This window comes from Monodon monoceros, unplaced genomic scaffold, assembly GCF_005190385.1.
Source record: "Monodon monoceros isolate NGI ecotype Baffin Bay Population unplaced genomic scaffold, NGI_Narwhal_1 Super_Scaffold_16, whole genome shotgun sequence".
Classification (NCBI taxonomy): Eukaryota; Metazoa; Chordata; class Mammalia; order Artiodactyla; family Monodontidae; genus Monodon; species Monodon monoceros.
Window position 1 is genome coordinate 27,868,256 of NW_021703772.1, and position 24,520 is coordinate 27,892,775.

The following is a 24,520-nucleotide window of genomic DNA, read 5'->3' on the forward strand; positions in this document are numbered from 1 at the left end:
GGCACTTAGGTTATCTCCATATCTTGGCTATTGTAAAAAGTGCTGTGATGAGGCACTTAGGTTATCTCCATATCTTGGCTATTGTAAAAAGTGCTGTGATGAATATAGGGGTGCATATACTTCGAACTAGTGTCTTTGTATTCTTCATGTAAATACCTAGAAGTGGAATAGCTAGGTCATATGGTAGTTCTGTTCTTAATTTTCTGAGGAATCTCTATATTGTTTTCCATAGTAGCTACACCAATTCACATTCCCACCAACAATATGTAGAGTTCTCTTTTCTCCACATCCTCTCCAACACTCATTATTTCTCATTTTTCTTGATAATAGCCATTCCAATGGGCATGGAATGATATCTCATTGTGGTTTTAATTTGCATTTACCAAATAATTAGTGATATTCAACATCTTTTTGTGTGCTCGTTTGCCATCTGTATGTCTATTCAGCTCCTCTACCCAAGTTTTGTTGTTGAGTTGTGCAAGTTCTTTATATATTTTGGATATTAATCCCATTATTGGGTACATGATTTGCAAATATCTTCTCCCATTTGGTAGGTTGTCTTTTTTATTGTTGATAGTTTCCTTTGCTATACAGAAGCTTTTTAGTTTGCTGTAGTCCCATTTGTTTATTTTTGCTTCTGTTTCCCTTGCCTGAGGACACATATTCAGAAAGATATTGCTAAGACCAATGCCAAAGAGTATATTGCATATGTTTTCTTCTAGGAGTTTGTGGTTTCAGGTCTTACATTTAAGTCTAATCCATTTCGAGTTGATTTTTGTGTGTTGTGTGAGATAGTGGTCCACTTTCATTCTTTTGCATGTGGCTGTTCAGTTTTCCCAACACCATTTATTGAAAAGACCATCCTTTTCCATTGTATATTCTTTGCCCCTTTGTTTTAAATTAATTGTCCATATATGTGTGGTTTTATTGCTGGTCTCTCAATTCTGTTCCATTTATCTGTGTGACTCTTTTTCTGCCAATACCATGCTGTTTTGATTACTATAGCTTTGTAATACAGTTTGAAATCAGGGAGTGTGACATCACCAGCTTTGTTCTTTTCTCTTGGGATTTCTTTGGCTATTCAGGGGTCTTTTGTGGCTCTACACAAATATTTGGATTTTTATATTCTAGTTCTTTGAACAATGTCCTTGGGATTTTGATGGGTATTGCACTGAATATGTATATTGCTTTAGGTAATGTAGACATTTTAACAATGTTACTTCTTCCAATCCATGAGCATAGAACATCTTTCCATTTCTTTGCATAGCCTTCAGTTTCTTTCAGGCTGTCTTATAGTTTTCAGTGTACATGTTTTTCACCTCCTTGGTTAAATTTATTCCTAGGTATTTTATTCTTTTTGTTGCAATTGTAAATGGGATTGTTTTCTTAATTTCTCTTTCTACTAGTCCATTGTTAGTGTATAGAAATGCAACAGATTTTTGTGTGTTGATTTGTATCCTGCAACTGTACTGAATTTGTTTATTAGTTCTAACAGGGTTTTTTGTGGAATCTTCAGGGGTTTTTATATATAAAATCATGTCATCTGCAAGTAGCATCAGTTTCACTTTTTCCTTTTTAATTTGGATGACTTTTATTTCTTTTTCTTGCCTAATTCCTCTGACTAGGACTTCCAATACTATGTTGAATAAAAGTGGTAAGAGTGAGCATCCTTGTCTTGCTCCTGATCTTAGATAGCTTCCAGTTCTTCCCTGTTGAATGTGTTAGCTGGGATTATGATGTTGTCATATATGGTCTTTATTATGTTGAGGTATGCTCCTTTTATACTCATTTTATTGAGAATTTTTATCATAAATGGGTGTTGAATCTTATCAGTTGCTTTTTCTGCATCTACTGAGATGATCATATGATTTTTATCTTTTATTTTTTTAATGTGGTGTATCATGATTGATTTGCAGCCATTGAATCATCCTTGAATCCCTGGAATAAATCTCACTTGATTATAAGATATGATAATCTTAATGTACTATTGTATTCAGCTTGCTAATACTTTGTTGAGGATTTTTGCATCTATGTTCATCAAAGATATTGGCGTGTAAGTTTTGTTTTTGTGTGTTGTCCTTGGTGTCAGGGTAATGTTGTCCTCATAAAATGAGTTAGAAAGCATTCTCTCCTCTTCAATATTTTGGAAGAGCTTGAGAAGGATAGGTAATAAATCTTCTGAGTGTTTGCTAGATTTCACCTGTGAAACCATCTGGTTCTGGACTTTTGATTTTGGGGAGGTTTTGATTACTGTTCCAATCTCCTTAATACTGATCAGTCTATTACAATTTTCCTATTTATTCATGATTCAGCCTTGGAAGGTTGTATAATTCTAAAAATTTGTCCATTTATTCTATATTGTCCAATTTGTTGGCATATACCTGTTCATAATATTCTATTTTAATCCTTTGCATTTCTGTGATATCCATTATTATTTCTTCTCTTTCATTTGTGATTTTATTTATCAGAGCCTTCTCTCTTTTTCTAAGTGAATCTAGCTAAAGATTTGTTAATTTTTTTTTAACATTTTCAAAGAAACAGCTCTTAGGTTCATTAATCTCTTCTGTTATCTTTTTAGTTTCTATTCATTTCTTTCCACTCTAATGTTTAGTATCTCCTTCCTTCTGCTGAATTTGGGCTTCATTTGTTCTTCTTTTCTAGTTCATTTAGGTGTAAAGTTAGATTGTTTATATGAGATTTTTCTTGTTTCTTGAGGTAGGCCTGTATTGCTATAAACGTCCCTCTTTGTACCTCTTTTGCTGCATCCCATGGATTTTGGCATGTTGTATTTTCACTTTCATTTGTCTTAAGGTATTTTTAAATTTCTACTTTGATTTCTTCTTTGACTCAATATTTGTTCAGTTGCATGTTGTTTAGTCTCCACATATTTATGATTTTTCCAGCTTTCTTCTTGTAGTTGATTTCTAGTTTCATCAGAAAAGATGCTGTTATTTTTTCAATCTTCTTAAATTTATTGAGACTGGTTTTGGGTCCCAACTTTTGGTCTGTCCTTGAAAATGTTCCATGTGCACTTGAGAAGAATGTGTATTCTGCTACATTTGGGTGGAATGTTCTGTATAAATCTATTAAGTCTACCTGGTCTAATGTTTTACAGCTACTGTTTGCTTGTTAAGTTTCTGTCTGGATGATCTATCCATTGATGTAAGTGGGGTGTTAAAGTCCCCAACTATCACTGTGTTGCTGTCAATTTTTTCCTTTTGGTCTGTTAATTTCTTTATATATTTTGGTGATCATATGTTAGGTGCATGTTGGTGTTGTCCCCTTTATCGTTATATAATGTCCATCTTTGTCTCTTGTTACCTCTTTTGGCTGGAAATCTATTTTGTCTGCTATGAGTATGGCTACATCACTTTTGCTTGGCTGCCATTTACTTGGAGTATCATCTTCCATCCCTTCACTAGAGTCTATGTTTGTCTTTAAAGCTGACATAAGTCCCCTGGAGACAGCATTTCATTGGGTCATGTTTTTTTAATCCATCCGGCCACTTTGTGTCTTTTGATTGGTGAATTGAATCCATTTTCATTTTGGGTGATTATTGATAAATGAGGACTTAGCACTGCCATTTTATCTTTTATTTTCTAGTTGCTCTATATCTCCATTATTTCTTTTTCCTTGTGTTTCTGACTGCCATTTTAGTTTGGTGGCTTTCTATGATATTTTCTCAGTTTCCTCTTTTTTATGTTTCATGTCTCTGCTCTAGATTTATGCTTTCTGGTTACCATAATGTTTGTTTAAAATTCTCATAGATAAAATTGTTCTTTTTCTGCCAATAGCATCTTATCTTCATTTGACTACATGACTTCTGTACTTTCCTCTTCCATTTTTATGTTTCTGTCATCTCAAATTATCCCTTTATATGTTGTGAGTTTGTGACCAACTTGAAATAGCTATAGTTGTTTTTACTGCTTTTTTCCCCTTTAACCTCTGTGTTATTCTGATACAGAGTTGCAAGTTTCTGATTCTACTGATCACCTTACTCAAAGTTTTGCACACTTTTACCTTTTCGTTTAGGAAGAACAGCTCCTTTCAACATTTCTTACGAGGCAAATCTGATACTAATGCACTCCCTCAGCTTTTGTTTGTCTGAGAAATTTTATTTCTCCTTCATATCTAAATGATAACTTTGCCAGATTATTTCTGGCTGACAGTTTTTCTCTTTCAATATTTTGAGTACATCATTCCACTCTCTCTTGGCTTGTAGAGTTTCTGCTGAGAAATCTGCTGATATCCTAACTGGGGTTCCTTTGTAGGTTGCCAGTCTTTTCCCCTGGCTCCCTTTAAAATTCTTTCTTTGTCATTTATTTTGACAGCTTTAATATAATGTGTTGTGGAGAAGGTTTTTTCACATTGAAGTAATTAGTTGTTCTCCCAGCTTCATGGACTTCTATATCCAGTTCCTTCCTCAGGTTTGGAAAATTTTCTGCTCTTATTTCTTTAAATAAACTTTCTCCTCCCTTCTTCCACTCTTCTCCTTCTGGGATACCCATTAACATAATGCTGCTCTTCCTAATAGAGTCAAATAGTTCTCAAAGAATGTCTTCTTTTTTTAAGATTTTAATTCTCTCTTCCTTCTATCCGTATCATTTCTAGATTCCTATCTTCAAGCTCACTAGTCTCTCTTCCATATCATCTGCTCTATTTCCAGTGCTTTCTTCATCTCATTTATCAAGTCCTTCAGGTCCAGAGTTTCGCTTTGGTTCTTTCTTAGAGTTTCAGTCTCTTTGGCAAAATATTCCTTCTGTTCATCAATTTTATTCCTGAGCTTATTGAACTGCCTTCCTATATTTTCCTTTAGTTCACTGAGTTTCTTTATGACAGCTATTTTGAATACTCTATCAGTAAGATTGCAATATTCTGTGGCTCTAAGTTTGGTTTTTGGAGAACTGTCGCTTTCTTTTTGTGATACAGTGTTACCATGGTTCTTCACTGAGCTTGATGAGTTGTTCTTCTACCAGCATATTTGAAGTAGAGGACACCTTTCTTCTTTAGGTAAAGCTTTTTAAAAAAAAAAAAAACTTGATTCAAAAGATTCAACAGATTAGTAGCTAGAGGCCTCTCTTGTTTTCCAGTAGGGGTGATATAGCACAAGTTTTTGGTCACTTATCTGAGCTGCTTCTGGTTATATTTGAGCATCAGCATTTTCCACTCTCCACCACCTCTGTCAGAGGTGTCATCCATTGCCCTGGTTGTTACTGCTTGTGCCTCTGGGGTCATTAATGCATTGCTGCTGCTGGCATCACTACCTGGGACATTGGTTTGGTGGGTACTTCTGCTATGTCCAGGGGCTCATGCTCCACTACCCCCCGGCAGGGTGGGGAGGGTAGGTAGCCAGGGTCCCAGGTGTCCTTACCATGTCCAGGGTTGTCAGGCTCATAGGCACTGCCACTGTGGATAGGGGCAGGCAGAGGGAGCCAGAGTAATAGGCATCTCCATAACTGGAAGGACAGGGTCATAGGCCCACTGTCACTGTTGCCTGGATCTCTTTGGCCAGGGGCATCACTTTGGCTGGAGGGCTGGAGTCATATGTTCTGCTTCCCCTGATATTACCAGGTTCTCTGGGGCTGCAGGCTCAGTTACCATGGCTGACGGTCCAGGATCATAGGCACCACCTCTGCTGTTCTGTCTGGTTCTGCCTCTTCCATGTGTTTCAGCCCACCCACCTTTAGATGTGTGGGATTCTCTGATGTCCTGCTGTGTTGAGCAAAGGCACCTTTGTTGAGTTATGGATGTTTTTACTGGTTGTAGACTGAAGGGGAAAGGCAAAGAGAGTGCCACACACTGCCATGATGCTGATGTCACTCTTAACCACTATCTTATACTTTCTTTTCAGAAGGATAAAAAGATTCAAAACATGAGAGTTGAGGATTTTCATTCATCCTCACCCACTACAACACCTGATTGATGTCCACATAATCTTTTTCAATAAGAAGGTGAGAAACTACTACTTGTCTATCACATGAGTGCTACTTTCTGAATGGCCAAACTTATTTCATGCTTCATTAATTCCTCTCTCCCTAAGACTATACTCCCTGGCAATACAAATGCAGCTGGGAGTGAAAATAGTGGGGAGTGATGCTGTAACTACTGTGTGAAGGACCAAGTGCTAGGAGCTGAAGCTGGCAGCGCTGTGGAAGCAATGTTAGCTGGGTATTGTCATTTGCCATTCCTTATTTCTGGAAAAAATAAAGAATTACAAATGGCTTCAGATGGGCCAAACTGAAACTCCGTCCATATTAAAATGCCCATGACCAGGGACTCTGTACTCAAGTCAGTAGACCGTACTAAATAAATACTGCAAACTCCCAGAAACTTATTAAAGAAGACACACACCAATTAGTCCATTGGTTTTATAACTCAAAGGACAGCAAAGTGGATTATGGAAAGAATTAAGAAAAATAGAACTTGCTGCCTTAAAAGATAGGTAAACAAAATACACACACACACACACACATATTGATACACGCAGTAACAGTTGAATGAATTTCCAAAAAATTAATATAAATAATTTAGGAAAGTATAGAATATAGGTTAACTAGAAACTAAGTTATTTACTACTTACTTACTATTCTAAGTGTTTTAGGTGAATTGACGCTTAGTCTTCACAGCAGCTCTGTGAGATAGGCATATTGCCCCCATTATACAAATGAGGAATCTGAGTCACAGCTTACACAAATTATGCATGATCACACAGCCAGCAAGCGGCAGAGCCCTAATTAGTCCCATGCAGCCTGGATGCATAGCATGGACTCTTAACCACTGCACCAAACTGCCCATAAAATAGAGTTGAGTTAATAGCAGATTGAGATGGAGACAGAAATTTTTTAAAGAGCAGGATGGGTTAAGAAAAGATTGTAAAGAATCTAACTTATAACCCAGTTTTAAAGTCAGTATTAGAAACTTAAACATTAGGTCTAACAGAGTAGGAAAGTGGATTTAGCAATTTAGAAGACACTCGAAGAATCTTCCCAAATGAAGGGATTCCCAAATGAAGACTTCCCAAATGAAGGGATTCCCAAATGAAGACTTCTGTGATGAGGGATAGATGCTTACATGGAGAGCATGGAATTCAGAGTCATTATGAAGATTATTTCTCTTTCTGAAGGAAGTGATAAATAGAACAAATCAATGAAGACGTAAAAGAAAAAATCCTGCTCTAAAGAAAGATCCAAGTCTGCAGAAGGAAAAATGACTCTATATATGGGGAAATGGAATGAAAAAGAACAACACATTCTCATGAGATTTTTAAAAAATTTTTAAATGAAATATCATTCAAAGAGAAAAAAAATCATTTAGAGAGTCCTTGCATATCTCAAGTAATCTTCTTGGAGGAAAAATTTTAAAGCTGTTAATAAGCCAGTAGCACATAGAATAAATTTTATGCAAGGGTGGTTTTAATAAGCCAGTAGCACATCGAATAAATTTTATGCAAGTGTGGTTTTAAGATAATGCAAATATAAACATTAGAGTCTCTGTCAATTAAATTTTTAAAGATTTATTCAAAGTGAACCACAGATGAGTTTCAAAGTCAAAATTTAAGCCATGAAACCTCTGGCTCCTCAGGCCATCTCAGAGACTGCTCCTAGAATCACCTTTGCCTGGATCATTCTCCCTACTCCCTCCACTCTCTCACCCTCACTAGGAGAGCTCATTCTCAGGCTTTAAGCTGAATGTCACTTCTCAAAATCTATTCCCCACACCCCAGCCCCACCACAGCACTCGTCACATTTCAATGTCTGTCTCACCCACTATGCTTAAGTTTAAGGAGAAATTGATGCCTGTTCCCCCCATCTCATCCCCACTGCCTCACACAGCACCTGCCATGTTCTTGGTGTCTAATCAAGATTTGTTAAATGAGTGAATGAATAAATGAGTGAATGAAATGTGCACTCTCTAAACCCTACTTATATTGAGGTAAATCAGCATATCCCCCTTTAATGTAGAATTTTCACTTCTAGGTGTCTATCACAAAAGACATAAGTAGAGAAAGAAGTCAAAATTTATGTACAAGAAATTCCACTGTTATAAAATATATTTAAAACTATCTATTTACACTTAAAAATTTCATCAACGCCTTCAGATACACAATGGGGAAGATTTGCTATCTCCCCTTTCCTGACATTTCCTCCCAGGGAAGGTAGGTCAACTGATGTGCACTTCTGTTCTCCCTACTCCCTCTTACTGTCTCCAACCCTGGAGAAGATGGATTGAAGTATCTGATGAGTGAAAATGGGACAAATACTGAGTTTGCTTAACTCAGCCCATCCTTCTTTTCTTTGGGAGCTTGCAGTGAGCAGACTCTGCAGCATCTCCAGGCTTAGAAGCCTGCCCCTCAGCAATCTGTGCCTGGGTGGGCAGATCCTGCCTAATTATGGGGTTCTTCAACTGGCCCACTTGGCTAACAGACCAAAGATCACAACTTCCAACCCAGACTCTAACAGCTATAAGGGTTTTACTTTGTTTCTCTCTCTCCTCCTTTGTTTTATATCTCGACTTATTTAGAATCTGAGCAGCAAAGAGGGATGCTATGTATTAGCTGCCCTCAGAGATTCTCTAAATACATCACATCTCACCCCATATATTGGTTTCTTTTTCAATATCATGAACATGAGAAACATTTTTGCTTTGTTTATATGTGTATCAATTCTAAATGTTGAATATTTAAATGATAGATAATAAACTCCTTAATCTATATCAGCTACTATAATTTGATTATCTGTATAATAGATATGAAGACAAAATATGTAGTTCACTTCTTATCCGTTGGAATTCAATTTATAACTTAGGGGTAAATGCTAGAGCTTTAATTTCACTCAAGGTTCTATAGTTGACTGATTTAGAAGAGGAAATAGATTATGGAGCAGAGATTTTCCTCTGGGTAAAAAAAAAAAAAAATTGTACTTGTAATTCCATCAAAGATCAGAGATTAAATTTTATCCATTTTACTTAAAACTTCTCCCTTACCAGTCATCCCTCTCATGCTCCCTTCTTGTGCTTCATGATCGAGCCTCCTTTAATAACAACTGGGCGGAAATGAATCACTGACTCAACAGCAGCTGAGAAGCTTATGTTCTGTTTGTCCCCTTCTTTTCATATTTTATAAAATGCACTGGATATGATTTTTTAAACATATCACTTTATAATTCTTCTTAAAGGAATTTATTAGAAGTACCATCTTATTCCATCTGCCAGAATTCCCTGAGATATCCTTTGACAGGTACATGGAACAAAACATATATAAGAAAAAAAAAAATTGAAAGTCTGGAGCTCTCCATTTAATGCACTCTGAGTAGTATGCAGTCTCCTCAGGGGCCACTACTTAGTTAGTCATTCAAATTAGATCGTTATTCATAGAATGAGCAAGCCCATGACAAACACCACAAACTACTTGTTGACCAGACATTAGTCCTTAGCTTGGGTACACAGTGGTGCTGTAAGCCATGGTAGACATCTAAAAACAAGCAAATATACCAATAACAAGGAAGGAAGGAAGGAAGGAAGGAAGGAAGGAAGGAAGGAAGAAAGAAAGGGAAGAAGGAAGGAAGGAAGGAAGGGAAAGAAAAAGGGAAGGGGGAGGGAGGAGGGAGAGGGAGGGAGGGAAGGAAGGAAAAGAAAGAGAAAGGTAGGAAGGAAGGGAGGGAGGAAAGGAGGGGAGGGGAGAGGGAAGGAGGGACGGACTATTGCCCTGTATTTTCCTAAAATCCATCAACATATATAAAGCAAACTATAAACTCTCACAGTTATCAGTTCTCTGTAGGGTTATTTAAAGCTCAAAAATCTCTGCAATAGTGTTGCCAGATTAACATCAGGCAAGAGCCCCCCACCAGAATGCTTCCCAACATGGACATTTTTTTATTCTATGGATTACTTTTGAGGAGTTACCAGAAAATGAACTACTGCTTATAGAAAAACAAGTACATAAATTCTAACGTCTCCGCGAGTGACTGGCCCTGATTTCCAATTTCAGTGTCTTTAATAAAAGCTTTGGGTTGGTTTAAGACTGAATCTTGGATCTTCTATTTTACCACTCCCACTGTATAAACATTGCTTAGATGTATGTACTATAAGAAAAGTAACTCTGGAAGAAATTTTGACCCTCCAAGTATAAAAGATATATTATTAAATAGTAATACATTAAAATTAGTAATTAAATTAGTAATACATTTACATTTTTATTGATGATATTTACCTTTTCTTGGCTCCTTTAAAAAAATAGTTCTTACTGCACATTTGCATTTTAGTTCAGCTAAGATGAAGCAACACATTGTATAGAGAAATATTTTGGGAGTTTGTGGTCTCTCCAAAGGAATGGATTTATATGAATTGAAGATATGGGCTTGACTCCTATCAAAAGAAGAAAAAAACATGGATTGCTGTCACCCTGCTCATGGTCACCAACTGCTGAAGCACTGATGTCCCTTTGTTGCTCACCTTAGTTTAACACTGTTTATGGTTGTTCCAATTTTAAATATTTATTTATTTGGCTGTGCTGGGTCTTAGTTGTGGCACGTGGGATCTTTGTTGTGGCGTGCGGGGTCTTTAGCTGCAGCATGCGGCATCTTTCAGTTGTGGCATACGGGATCTAGTGCCCTCATCAGGGATCGAACCTGGGCCCTCTGCACTGGGAGAGCAAAGTCTTAACCACTGGACCACAGGGAAGTCCTGGTTGTTCCAATTTTAATGCAACTCTTTAATTCCTGTATCTTTCTTTGGAAGCCTGCATCAAGAAAATGACCTCTCATATAGAAATCTGGGGACTTTTAAAATATCATAATTGATGTCAGAGTCAGTCAGGTAGAATTACGTACTTAAAAGTGAATAGCCAGGACTTCCCTGGTGGTGCAGTGGTTAAGAATCCGCCTGCCAATGCAGGGGACATGGGTTCGAGCCCTGGTCTGGGAAGATCCCACATGCCGTGGAGCAACTAAGCCCGTGCGCCACAACTACTGAACCTGCGCTCTACAGCCCGCGAGCCACAACTACTGAGCCCACGTGCCACAACTACTGAAGTCTGCGCGCTATAGCCTGTGCTCTGCAACGAGAAGCCACCGCAATGAGAAGCCTGCACACCGCAACAAAGAGCAGCCCCTGCTCACTGCAACTAGAGAAAGCCCATGTGCAGCAATGAAGACCCAATGCAGCCAAAAATAAATAAATAATTTTTTTAAAAAAGGTGAATAGCCAATAGCTCTCTTAGATAGATTGCCATACCTCCAGACTAGTTCATTTAATCCCCGTTCCTGATTTTTCCTTCCAGGGAAGGCAGCTCAACTGATGTGCATGTCTGTGCTCCTCAGTCCCCCATACTGTCTCCATCCCTGGAGAAGATGGGTTGAGGTATTTGATGAGTGAATGTGGGAAGAATACCGAGCTTGCTTGACTCAGCCTATCCTTCTTCATCTTGGGAGCTTGCGGTGAAGAGATTTTCTCTGCAGCATCTCCAGGGTTAGGAGCATCTTGTGCCTGGGGCATCATCCCCATAAGGCCAAAACACAAATCTAATCAGATCACTATCCTGCTTAAAATCTTTCAATGTCTTATAATTTTAAGGAAAATTCCAATGTCCTTATAGTACAGAATACGAGTCCAATCATGATTCAACCCCCATCCACTTCCAGTCTGATCTCTTGCATTTTCCACAGGTGCACCCATCCTTCCAGCCACAGAAAACATGACCTGTCCATTTATACCCTTAACGTTCCTGAACACATGACACATATCTGACCTCCCACAACCATGTGGACACTCACTGGTCAGGCCTTTTTCAGTAACTCCAAATTTCATTGTCAAAGGAACTGATCTAGTTCAGCGTTTTCCAAGTGGCTTAGGGTGTCACCACCATGATTTTGGCCACATCAATATTATTCATCTACTATTATTTACTTAATACCCTTCTTCAAGCAATCCACTTTTATTAGATTATTAAAATTTAAATTTCATATCATTACCATCAGTGGAAAACCAATAGAAGCTGCTACAAGCAAGAGGCAACTGTAAAAATACAATGGAAACAAGTCATATGAAATTTTACCTAGACTGGGTTGCCTGTCCCCCACCTCCATCCCCCAAAGGAAGACACCACACACATTAGAAAAGTGTTAAAGACCAGTATCAAAATGAGACCTCCAAGATGTGTTCAGAAGGGTTGGAGAGGGACCAATATTCTCAATGTTAATTGATTTTACTTAATAACCTTGCACATATGCACCAGGGTATGTGCTCTCACCCTGGCAAACACTGGCAGAACTTAAATTCAATTACCACAAACAGGGATAACTGTGGGCTCTGGAACTACGCTGCCTGAACCTGACTCCGACTACAGCATTTTCTAAATGTATATACCTGAGCTAGTTGCATAACTGCTCTTGGACTCAAACTAAGAATAATGAAAATACCAATCTCAAAGTTGTTTGAGGGTTAATGAAGAAAGCGTTTTGAGATAAAACATGAAGCAGAAAATGCACTCCAAAATATTTATTCATCAAATGATAAATAGAAAGAGATTTAACTCTGTCAAGGGACAAAAGAAAAGACATTTTGGTAAAAATCAAATTGAGCAGGGACTAGAAAGACCATTTGATCACACATCAGAGGATGATGAATGAAAGGATGGAGGGATGAAGCCGACTAATACAGGATGAAGGAAACAAGTAAAGACAAATACCACAGAGTTCTGTTTTTCTTTTCCCTAGCCTGTAAATCCAAGATGTCAGATTTCTACTAAGACCAAAGCTCTCTCCACCCCATATTACTGGCCTCTTCAAAGACCATCTTGTAAATGCTCATGAGCAAATCTGCTCAAGTTTACAATCTGTATTTTTATGTCTGTGGTTTTATTTCTCTTCAGCTATTATAGTCTCTTCTGGTTGACACCAGTGAAAACGTAGGTTCTCGGGTGTCAGGGGGCAGTGTCCCGCTTGGTCGGGATTTATCACCTCTGCCAACTTCACCTTCACCACTTCTAATCCATTCTGCCCTGCCTGTGGCTTCTCCTGCTCTGTGGGCCAAGCACACTGTTCCTCCTAATGCTGCTCTGGGAGGCCCAGGATCAAAACAATGCTTCATGTCCCGTTGTCAATTAGGAAATATTCCTTTCATATATTTTTAATAAATTTATTTTTGGATGCGTTGGGTCTTCATTGCTGCCACAGGCTTTCTCTAGTTGCGGTGAGCAGGGGCTACTCTTCCGTTGCGGTGTGCAGGCTTCTCATTGTGGTGGCTTCTCTTGTTGCAGAGCACAGGCTCTAGGCATGCGGGCTTCAGTAGTTGTGGCACGCGGGCTCAGTAGTTGTGGTGCACGGGCTTAGTTGCTCCACGGCATCTGTGATCTTCACGGACCAGGGATCGAACCCATGTCCCCTAGGCAGGCAGATTCTTAACCGCTGCACCACGAGGGAAGCCCATTCCTTTCATATTTTAATGCTATATAGAACTTAAAATCATCTTCAAATCAACAGCAAGCTGTTGAGGGTGAATAATTAATTATATTTAGAGACATTTATTTTCAGAACAAAAATTAATGTTTCAAATGACCCTAATTCTCTTAAACATAATTTTACCACATATGAACAAAACACAGAAAACCATGTGCTACAATTTTAGATTCTATGATTCCAAAATCAAGTTGTTCCTTCCAAATTTGTACTAAAGTCTGTCATTATCTCTGAAATTCAATTCTCTTGATATGACTTCTTCAAGTTAGAACCTATGAACACTCATCCATACTACGAAATGCAAGACTAAAAAACAAACTTTTTTTCTAAAGTTAACATATAAAAAATTATAAATGTAGCCATAAAATTGAAAAGATTATTTTCCCATAACTTCCAGAAAAAATTCTGACATGCTTTGGAATGTAAGTGAAAAGAACATGGTCCAAAAAGGCAGGTTATAGTCTTTGTTTTGTTACACTGGCTGTGTGACCTTTATCTGTGTGGGCTTTAGTTTCCTTCTCTAGAAAATAAAAAGGTTGCGTAAAATGGACTCAAAAGTTCTGTAATTATACTGGCTTTCTGCTCTTATTTCACTTCTTCCCTCTTACCGTGTCCCAGAATATTTACTTTGTATGCATGTTTTATTTTTTCAGCAAGTGTTTATTGAGAGTCCACTCTGTGCCAGGAAAATTACAAGGCATTAGAATATAGAAGTTGAGAAAAATATGGTTCTTGTTCACAAAAGCCTTTCAGTTCAGTGGGCAAGATGGACATTCAACAAACAATCAGAAGCATTATACTTGATGATGATCTTGAGAAATAAAAACCTCACCGTGCTCTGCGGATTACGATAGGTGACCTAATTTTGATTGGGGGCAACAAGGAAGCCACAATGAAGAAGTGACATTTAAAGGGAGGAGTAGAAGGAAGCATATCCCAGCCTTCCAGGGGTACAGGGCAAAATGAAGAATAGTCTTGAGAGGGGCAGCCATGGAGAAGTTCAAGGAACCGAAAGGGAAACAACGAGGCTAAGGCAGAGAGCGTAAAGGGGTGCAGGCATGAGTGACAGGGTCTCCTCTGGACTATCAGGGATGTTGGCTTTTATTATACGTGCGGGATGTAAGCTTTTTATTATAAGAGCTCACATTATTTACTGTGAGCTCACTAGGTAGGGACATTGACCCTGAAATTAGAATCTGAGCTCCACCACTTACTAGCTGAGTGACCTTGGGCAGTTTCCTCATTTAGAGTTATTGGGAGGATTAGATCAATCAATGTAAATGAAGTGTTTAAAACAGTGCCCAATGGTGGTAAGCACTTTGCTGTGCATGTTGTTATTATTAGCATCATTCTTCCTGGCTTCAGGACACAGAAGAGCTCAGAGGAAGGAGTACTACACTCCAGGTGCTGAGACCAGGGCTCCAGGTGCACCACTTCCCATATAGGCTGTTTCCACAGTAAAGTGAGGAAACCTTAAAAGGAATTGAGATAACCCTGAATTGTAATAAAGAAACAAAAATGTAACTTTAAGTGAACAGAAAGGTGCTCTTGAATCTCTTCTCTGATTTTTGAGATTAAATGGATGTTGTAATATTGGAAAAATATTTAAGAATTCTTGCTTTGCATTGCTCATAATATTAGTTCTAGAAGACGAAAATGGCATCCCACCTAAGTTTCCTTCAAAATTTATTGAGTGTACCATCATTTCTGGTTCTCTTTCATCAATGGTGAATCTTTCAGAACCTCTATAATCACCTAACTGTACTGTTTCACATTGCAATTTAGAAACCTCAGCAAATAAACTTCTCATCCACACTGCTGATGTGAGTAACTAAGATCTGTAAATAAACAACAAAGCTTTGGATAAAAATCAACTATTTCAGTGAAAAAGGTCCTATGATTTACTTTTTTCTCCACTGTTCTTTGCTTCAAGTCCAGTAATTTTACAAAGATCCCTTGGATTTTAATAAGCCCTTCCTTTTCATCAAACGAAAACACAAACTTAACGTTCTTAAATTTGCCTCATTTTTATAATATTTAATTACCTCTTATTTATCAATTCAAGTACAAGGCACTGAAGACACAAAAAGTATTAAGACATGGGTCATCCCTTTAAAAAGATGGTAGTAAGAGACGGAGGAGCAAACATAATAAAGGAGGAAGAGAGAGAAAGGAAAGTTAAAGGCCTGGAAATGCAGACAAGTTAGCATATCAGTGCATAAAAGGGAAATCAGAGTAGTAAACCCCAGTTAATTTATAAAGTTAATTATCTTCTTTAAGTTTATTGATAATCTCTCAGGGATATAGTTTATCACTAGGTTTGATGGGATGGTTTATCACTACATTAATACAGCAGCACTTCATTAAAATTAATATGAGTTTCTAAACTGAAGTCATTCATTCATTTATCCACAACCCATTTTTAAAAATTTTATTGAAGTATAGTTGATTTACAATGTTGTCTTAATTTCTGCTGTATAGCAAAGTGACTCAGTTATACATCTATCTTCTTTTTCATATTCTTATCCATTATGGTTTATCATAAGATGTTGAATATAGTTCCCTGGGCTATACAGTAGGCACCTTGTTGTTTATCCATCCTATATACAATAGTTTGCATCTGTTAATCCCAAACTCCCAATCCTTCCCTCCCCCACCCCCTCCCCCTTGGCAACCACAAGTCTGTTCTGTATATTTGTGAGTCTGTTTTTGTTTTGTAGATATGTTCGTTTCCACAAACCATTTTTGAGCCTCCCCTAAGACTTAGAATCGGGTCTAATTTGATAACAGGCTGCTGTAGCAAGGGTACAAACTGGCTTCTCTAAAACTTCGGTACTTTATTTTCCCCTCTAAATATTTACAGCAATGAGCTTCTGAAGTGAAGATTCCTCTTCAATCTCTTCTACCTTGTTATCTGCATTTTTCCTATGAGATAAATAAGCTTTTACCTGACTATCTGGATAGATCTTACAAAACCTCAACCACATTAATGGCTGTCCTTCTGGATCCATCATGCCAACATGCTGACACACCTTGTCCCAAAGAAAACAAAATGAGAAAAGTAAGAAACTGGAGAACAAAGAAAGACTGAAAAAATTGGTTAAAAATCAGGCTGCTGCTATTTACAACAGCCAAGACATGGAAGCAACCTAAATGTCCATCAATAGATGAATGGATAAAGAAGATGTGTTGTGTGTGTATACATATATATATATATTAAATGTGTGTGTGTATATACATATATATATGTATACACACACACAATGGAATACTATTCAGCCATATAAAAGAATGAAATAATGCCATTTGCAGCAACATGGATGGAATACTATTCAGCCATATAAAAGAATGAAATAATGCCATTTGCAGCAACATGGATGGACCTAGAGATTGTCATACTAAGTGAAGTAAGTCAGACAGAGAAAGACAAGTATCATAGGATATCACTTATACGTGGAATCTAAAAAAATGATACAAATGAAAATATTTACAAAACTGAAATAGACTCACAGGCATAGAAACAAACTTATGGTTACCAAAAGGGAAAGGTTGGGGGGGCATATATTAGGAGTTTGGGATTAACATATACACACTACTATATATATAATGGATAAACAACAAGGACCTACTGTATAGCACAGGGAACTATATTCAATATCTTGTAATAAACGATAATGGAAAAGAATCTGAAAAAGGATAGATAGCTAGATAGACAGATAGATATAGATAGATATGTATTACTGAATCACTTTGCTGTATACCTGAAACTAACACAACATTGTAAATCAACTATACTTGAATAAAAAAATAGACAGAAAAAAATCAGGTTGCTATATTACTTTCAAATTATTTAACATTTAATATTGGGACATCAGTCCTTTTTTAAAGATGTATATAATCTTGGGTTAATACATGAAAACCAGGAAAACACAAGGTGGTATAATTTCTTCATCAAACCACAGAGAAGCTAATACCATAAACTCTTCAGGGAAGGTCAAGAGTAAACATTTCTTTTTTCTTTTTTAATTTTTATTTTATATTGGAGCATAGTTGATTAACAATGTTGTTAGTTTCAGGTGCAGAGCAAAGTGATTCAGTTATACATATACATGTATCTATTCTTTTTCAAATTCTTTTCCCATTTAGGTTATTACAGAATATTGAGCATTTTGGTGAGTTTTGTTAGACACAAAGTGTGTGATTTTGTTTTCTTTTGTAACACAGACATAATATACAGGCAGATAAGTCCCATGCAATATGGCTGCCAACTCTAGTCTTTTTTGGACTAGACAGTCCAAAAGAGTATGGAATCCTCTTAACTCCTTGGGGAAAGTATGTGAAATAAAAGCTTTAGGCAATGTTTTATAATAAATCACACTATCATTTTTCTCTCTCGATAATTCCTCTGTTCTCTTGCTATTACATCTTTGCCCCCTCCTCCTACCTATTACCAGGTGATCAGGTGGTCAGAACTTTATAAAATAATGGCTGAAAAGGGGGAAGAGTTTAAGGACCGCCCCAACTGCTTGAACCTATAAATGTTCATAGATATTTTGAAGTCCCGGAATTTTCCCTACATGTTGGCAGATTAAAGGGAAGGTATGCACTTTCTTCATGGATCGCAGTGTCAGCCATGAATAAGGGTCTGATCCCCAATCCAGACTTTCCCAACAGCTATTGCTGTAATGTGAGGTTTAGGAAACAAAGTGACAGACAAGCTTTCTCTGGGTTTTAGCAGTAGTTTAATTATGCATCTTTTTCTTCTTTATTTAAACTATACAGGTTTTTAAACTTACCCCGATAGCTGCTAAGATTGGGGCTTGATAAATCCACTTGATGTCTCCAGCACTAAGTTCCCAGCATCTGAGACATGAAAAAGAACTCCCATTAAAGAATCAGCAAAGCAAATAAGCAGTGAGAGGTAACATTTTGTTTTACCAAAAATTCCAGACCCAGGTTTTTGATTAAGAAACAAGTAGACAGGGAAAAAAAAATCTCCTAAAACACCCAAAACAGTAAAAAAAAAAAAAAAAAGTGTAACAGTCCTGGTTTCCATACTAGTAGCTACTCCTTGGGGATAAGTAAAGTATTATAAATAGTGGTTTATTATTTTTATGAAAGAATCAAAACTATGTTTCTAGAGCCACAAAAAAATTAGTCTTCTAAATGTGGTACCACTGATTCTTTATTTTTGTTATCACTGGAAAGATCCATAACAATTAAACCTTGTTGATAGAGAAAGTCCTCTCACTTTCAGAATTTACTCCATTGGTTGTAGAACATTGACATTAGTACATTCTTATCCACAGAAATGCAACAGAAAACTGACAATCATGCAAATGATTCTTGTTGATAGGAATGTAGAAGAAAACTGAATGCAAATGATTTTTGTCCATAGAAAGGAAAATTAGCTGTGTTTGGTGGAATGTAATTGCTCAGTGATCTGTGAATATTGACCAGTTTTTACATTTGTAAAATTATTTCAGTGTACCTATTACTAGATATAAACATGTAATTCTTTTATTTCTCCTTTGAACAAGTTACAACATCTTACTGGTTTCCTCATTAATTAGTGAGTTAAAAAATCTTGATAGGTGCTCATTTTATATTTGCATTAGATCATGATTTTATCTTCTATTTTAAAAAGTTAGTTTTTAACAGTACTTAATAAAAACACTATTTGATTTACTTATTTGTTATATTTATTTTCTGCTTCCTGCTCACTCCAACTAGAATTTAAGTTTACATAGGCAGAGATTATTGTTGTTTTTGTTTTCTGTTACAAGTGCCTAGAACAGTACATAGCATGTAGGAGGTCAATAAACACTTGTTGAATTGAATTGAATTCAAAGTAAGTTAGACCCAACCTCACCCAATCTGGTTTGTGGTAAAGGTCTTACACTAGAATAAATGGAACAGAGTTGAGAAAAACTAGTTCCACTTGAAACTTTAATGTAGCACTTTAAATGGTTTTTTTTAAATTAAAGATACATAAATAAAAGCCTTCAGTTTCTTTCTCCTTAGACAAAACCTAGCATTGATTGTGGTAACAGTAAATGAAATTTTATAAAGAAATTTTAATGATATAATGATAATTTTTAAATTCTGGATAATAAACTTATTAAGAAAGTTACTTTTAAATTAATGAACAAATTATGGATAATAAAAAGCTATTTCAACTATTCCTTGAAGGTAAAACATTTTCAGTACACATGTAATAACAACATACTTTTTAAATATAATTTTGTATATAGGCAATACATTCTCATTTCAAAAAACAAACTCTATAAAAAGATAGACATTGAGACATCTCAGTCCTCCCCATGTTCCTGTATACCTCTGACCTTGCCTTTCTCCTTACAGGTAACATCTTTTATTACTTTATTGTATATGCTTTCAGTATTTCTTTTTGCATATACAAACACATACAAATATTATAATCTTATTTTCCCCATCTTACAAGAATGCAATGTACACTCTGTTCTGTAACTTGCCCTTTCCTTTTAATAGTATACTTTTGATTTCTTTCCATATCAGTACCAAGAGAGCTTAGTAGCTCAGCATTCCATTGGAAGGAGGTACCACAGTTAAATCAAACAGACCCCTAGACCAAAGTGTAATTCTGGTCCAGCCACACTGAAATCTGCAAAGTCAATGGGCTTGAAGACTGAATAAGAATGGAAATCAAACACAGGGACATTTTATACTTGCATATACCTTACTTGTTTACACATTATTGAACATTGCCCATATTATTTGTATGCATCTATTTTCCACATTGTTCAGCCAGACAAGAAAGATAAAAGTGTTAGAGTCGCGCAAAACATCTATCACACTATGCTAAAAAGGCTTCCCACTGTAAGGAAAGTGGCACATATTGTGAGAATATAAATTGAACTTTGATTCACTAAATTTTGGATTTCATAGATTTGGATTTCATAAATTTTCTTTTCAGCTTTGACATCTGGTAATATCTTCATAATCTTCCCTCTTTGCTTCAATGACATTTCATCGTGGTGTCTCCTAACACACCAGAATTCAATTACACAATTTCAGCTCTACAAAATACTTTTATCTGGAAGTAGGTCAAACCAGCTACTTCTAAAAACAGGAAAAACTTGACTTTGATCATTTTCAATGTCAAAGTTTCAAATTTGCCCTTTGATAAGAGGCAACTGAGGTTTCAGATATTTTAAAGAAAATGCTATTAATCCTTATTTTTCATTAATTCTTCAATGTCCCAGCTCACACCATGTTTGTTAATATGGCTGAGAAACTACCCTCTGTCCAGATTTTTTTAAATAAATTTTAACACTCTAGGAAATGCAGGACTAAATGTCGGTAAAAACGTAGTTCTGAATGGTAGAGCATGAAACACAGTAGTCTGTATGCTGAATGGTAAAGCAGACAGATTAGAAAGTATGATTTCCTGCAGCCAGGACTGGAAACAGGAAATGCATTGTTCCACCAGAGGGATCCAGGGAATTATATTCATTGAATACTGTACTGTCTCCACAACTCATACTCTGATAAGAGTAGAGGAAGTGAAGTTCCCTGAGAGCCATGCAGATTTCCTAGGAATGATGGCGTGTACCTTTCCTTGGTCCTTTCAATTGCAAGCCCTAAGGTTCCTGCTGGCATCTCTTATCTCCTTTGAATGAGCAGGGAGAAGGTAATAAGGTATCTTGTAAGGTGTTTTTGCTTTTGTAAGTAAAAAGAAAAACAAAATTATTCACTTTTTAAGTCATTTGTCCCATCTAAACTACCCAATTATCTTACCCTACCTTAGTCAAATAACACTTTGATAGAATTTTAGAACTGGAAGAGACTTCTTTTGTATATTCTATAGAGTTTAGAGTACCTTCTAAAACTGGGTCTTATCTGCTTATCTCTAAATGTCTAAGATACAGAGAAAGTCAGAGTTCTAGCTTTGAAAGGCCAGATTAGAAAACTATAAATCGCAACTATAAGAGACATGAGCAGGGGCCCCATCTGTCCTTTGGAGATGCTCCAAGTCTGCTCTCTCCACTTGAACTTTGTGACATGGCACTATACATAGGTCAGATGACGAAACTCAAGAAAACCCACAAAAACTTTTTAACTTAGACAAGCTGAATTTCATGAGAAATCAAATCTGGCAACTATAAAATCATGCCATGAATGTGGTAATACAGTTTTATTTTCTATGCAAAATAAATATAAAATGACCCCTTAACCCAATTATCACACTCAGATCAGGGCACTATAGAATTCAAGATTTTATTCTAAGTAAGGTAGGAATAAATATTTTATGCAGAAGAGTCACATGATCTAACTTATATTTAATATTTTTACATTAATACATCTGGTTTAGAGCAATATTTAGTATCAGTTGTATTTTTCAAAGTATTACGTACCTAATGGATTTTTTCTCAAAAATGATAAACATATATTTATTTTTTCAGCAAAAAGACATGATTATTAATGATTTAATATCTAGTTTATGATTTTTTTAAAAATGCAAGATAACTAAGAAAACTAATTAACTCAATATAAAATGTACTATGAATATATTTGCTTTCTTTCCTTGCTCAAGGCCTGGAATAGCTGTTGAATGGATGAATGAGTCAAAATTGCTCCAGGCTAGCTGTAGGCTTTGGAGATGTAACCTGATATCTCTGGGTCTCATTCTATTCATCTCTCAAATGTGGGGATTGGACCAAACAATGCCTTCCATTCTACCTTCTCTAAAATTCCAAATCTAAGTGATTTGGTTACACATCTCAGGGTAAAATTATTTAGCATTATTTAGTACCTCTTTACTGACTCAACCTCCCTCCCTCCTCTAAGAAATCAAACAGCAATGCTGCAAGTTTTCTTTGAGATTTCTAATATCACTGGGTAAATGTAACAATAATGATAACAATGTAGATAACGTTAACCCCCAATTGTCAACAAATCCAAATGGCATAAAGAGATAAAGTAAGTAAAAATGAAACCCTGCGGGACCCTACTGGGTACAAGCCCCTCTGTGTCCCCACTTCCTGTTTGTAGAAAAAAGCTTTAGTCTCCAAGGGTTTCCCCAAGTTCCAAAGAGCAGACTCAAACAGTTACTAATTAGTGAAGTGAGAAAATGCAGAAACAAAGGAAAAGCAGTCAAGCAAGAAAAATAGTAATAGCTTGAAGAGCAGAGTCACAGGACTCCTAGTTCCTCCTGAAGGGATACAGGTAACAATCTGATACATATCTTGCGCTGTTCTGCAGAAACTAAGACCCCTATCCTGTGGAGGATGTTGACTACATGCTGACCACAAGCATGTAGACCCTGGACTCGTTGGAACCAGAAAACTGATGATTAAGATTCCTAAAACATCACCTTGTTACCTCACCACCAACCAGTCAGAAGAATGTCCCTGAGCTAACCATGCACCTGTGACCCTCATCCTAATGTTGCCTTAAAAACCCTTGCTCCAAAGCAACAGGGAGTTCAGGTCTTTTGAGCATTAGTTGCCCATTCTCCTTGCTTTGCATCCTGCAAATAAAAGCTGTACTTTTCCTCACTACAATCCAGTGTCAGTAGATTCGCTTTGCTGCTCATCGGGTGAGTGAACCCAAAGTTCAGCTCAGTAACAATAATGCAAAGCCACAACCTAAGTGTCCATCGACAGATGAATGGATAAAGGAGATGTGGCACATATATACAATGGAATATTACTCAGCCATAAAAAGAAACGAAATTGAGTCATTTGTAGTGAGGTGGATGGACCTAGAGACTATCATAGAGAGTGAAGTAAGTCAGAAAGAGAAAAACAAATACCATATGCTAACACATATATATGGAATCTTAAGAAAAAAAATGGTTATGAAGAACCTAGGGGCAGGACAGGAATAAAGACTCAGACATAGTGAATGGACTTGAGGACACAGGGAGGGGGAAGGGTAAGCTGGGACGAAGTGAGAGAGTGGCATGGACTTATATATACTATCAAATGTAAAATAGCTAGCTAGTGGGAAGCAGACGCATAGCACAGGGAGATCAGCTTGGTGCTTTGTGACCACCTAGAGGGGTGGGATAGGGAGGGTGGGAGGGAGACGTAAGAGGGAGGAGATATGGGGATATATGTAGATGTACAGCTGATTCACTTTGTTATAAAGCAGAAACTAACACACCATTGTAAAGCAATTATACTCCAATAAAGATATTTTAAAAAAAAAAAGCAAAGCCAGTTAAGTTCTAGAACTGAGGGAAAGCTGATGAATGGGGAGTTCTGGAGCAAGGCTGCACCTAAAGATAATGATCTGTAGACTTCAGATTTGGGGGAACAGTGGTACGTTCTTTGTAGAATTCAGGTGCTCACATGATGTGGCATTTTTTTCACTGCACAACTGACAAAATGATTCTGAAGGAAATACTCAATGACTCAAAACAAAGGTACGGGCTCAAAGAAAGAAAGAAGCAAACAAAAAGGAGTTGCTGTCAGGAGATGTACACGATCTGTGGATATTAAACTGTATTCTGTTAACAGGGAAGAATGCTCAGCATTACTACATCTATAAGTTAAAACTGTCTCTCTTTAAATTGCCTTTTCATGTATCATAAGTGTATTAGTCTGCTCGAGCTGCCGTAACAATATAGTATAGACTGAGGGCTTAAACAGCAGACATTTATTTTCTCACAGTTGGAGGCTAAAGTCTGAGATCAAAATGCAAGGCACTGTCATCTTGCTGTGTACTCATAAAACCTTTACTTCATGTTCATACACAGAGAGAAGGAGCTCCCTCGCGTCTCTTCTCATGAAGACACTAATCCTATCATATCAGGGCCATACCCTTAGGATTTCATTTAACCTTAATTACCTCCTTAAGGGCCGTATCTCCAAATACAGTCACACTGGGAATTAGGGCTTCCCACATATGAATTTTGGGGAGACACAATTCATTCCAAGCAATAAGTTTGACCATGAAAGCAAAGAGCAGGCACTGAATGCTTCTCCATGTTCTCCTTTTCTTTCTTTGACTCACCATTACTAAAAACAGAAATAATATGAAAAAATGAATGTTTCAGTCTCCATTCATCATGTAGCACCCAA

The 24,520-nt window shown here is 36.9% G+C and overlaps 1 protein-coding gene across 1 annotated transcript in view; it reads right to left on the reverse strand.

Moving 5' to 3' along the window:
• PTH2R (parathyroid hormone 2 receptor) overlaps nucleotides 1-24,520 on the reverse strand; it is a 103,888-nt gene that overhangs the window by 10,177 nt on the left and 69,191 nt on the right. Inside the window, exon 9 of the mRNA XM_029225627.1 lies at nucleotides 18,248-18,314. Within this exon, the coding sequence (XP_029081460.1) occupies nucleotides 18,248-18,314 (67 nt within the window). The remainder of the gene's footprint in view (nucleotides 1-18,247; nucleotides 18,315-24,520) is intronic.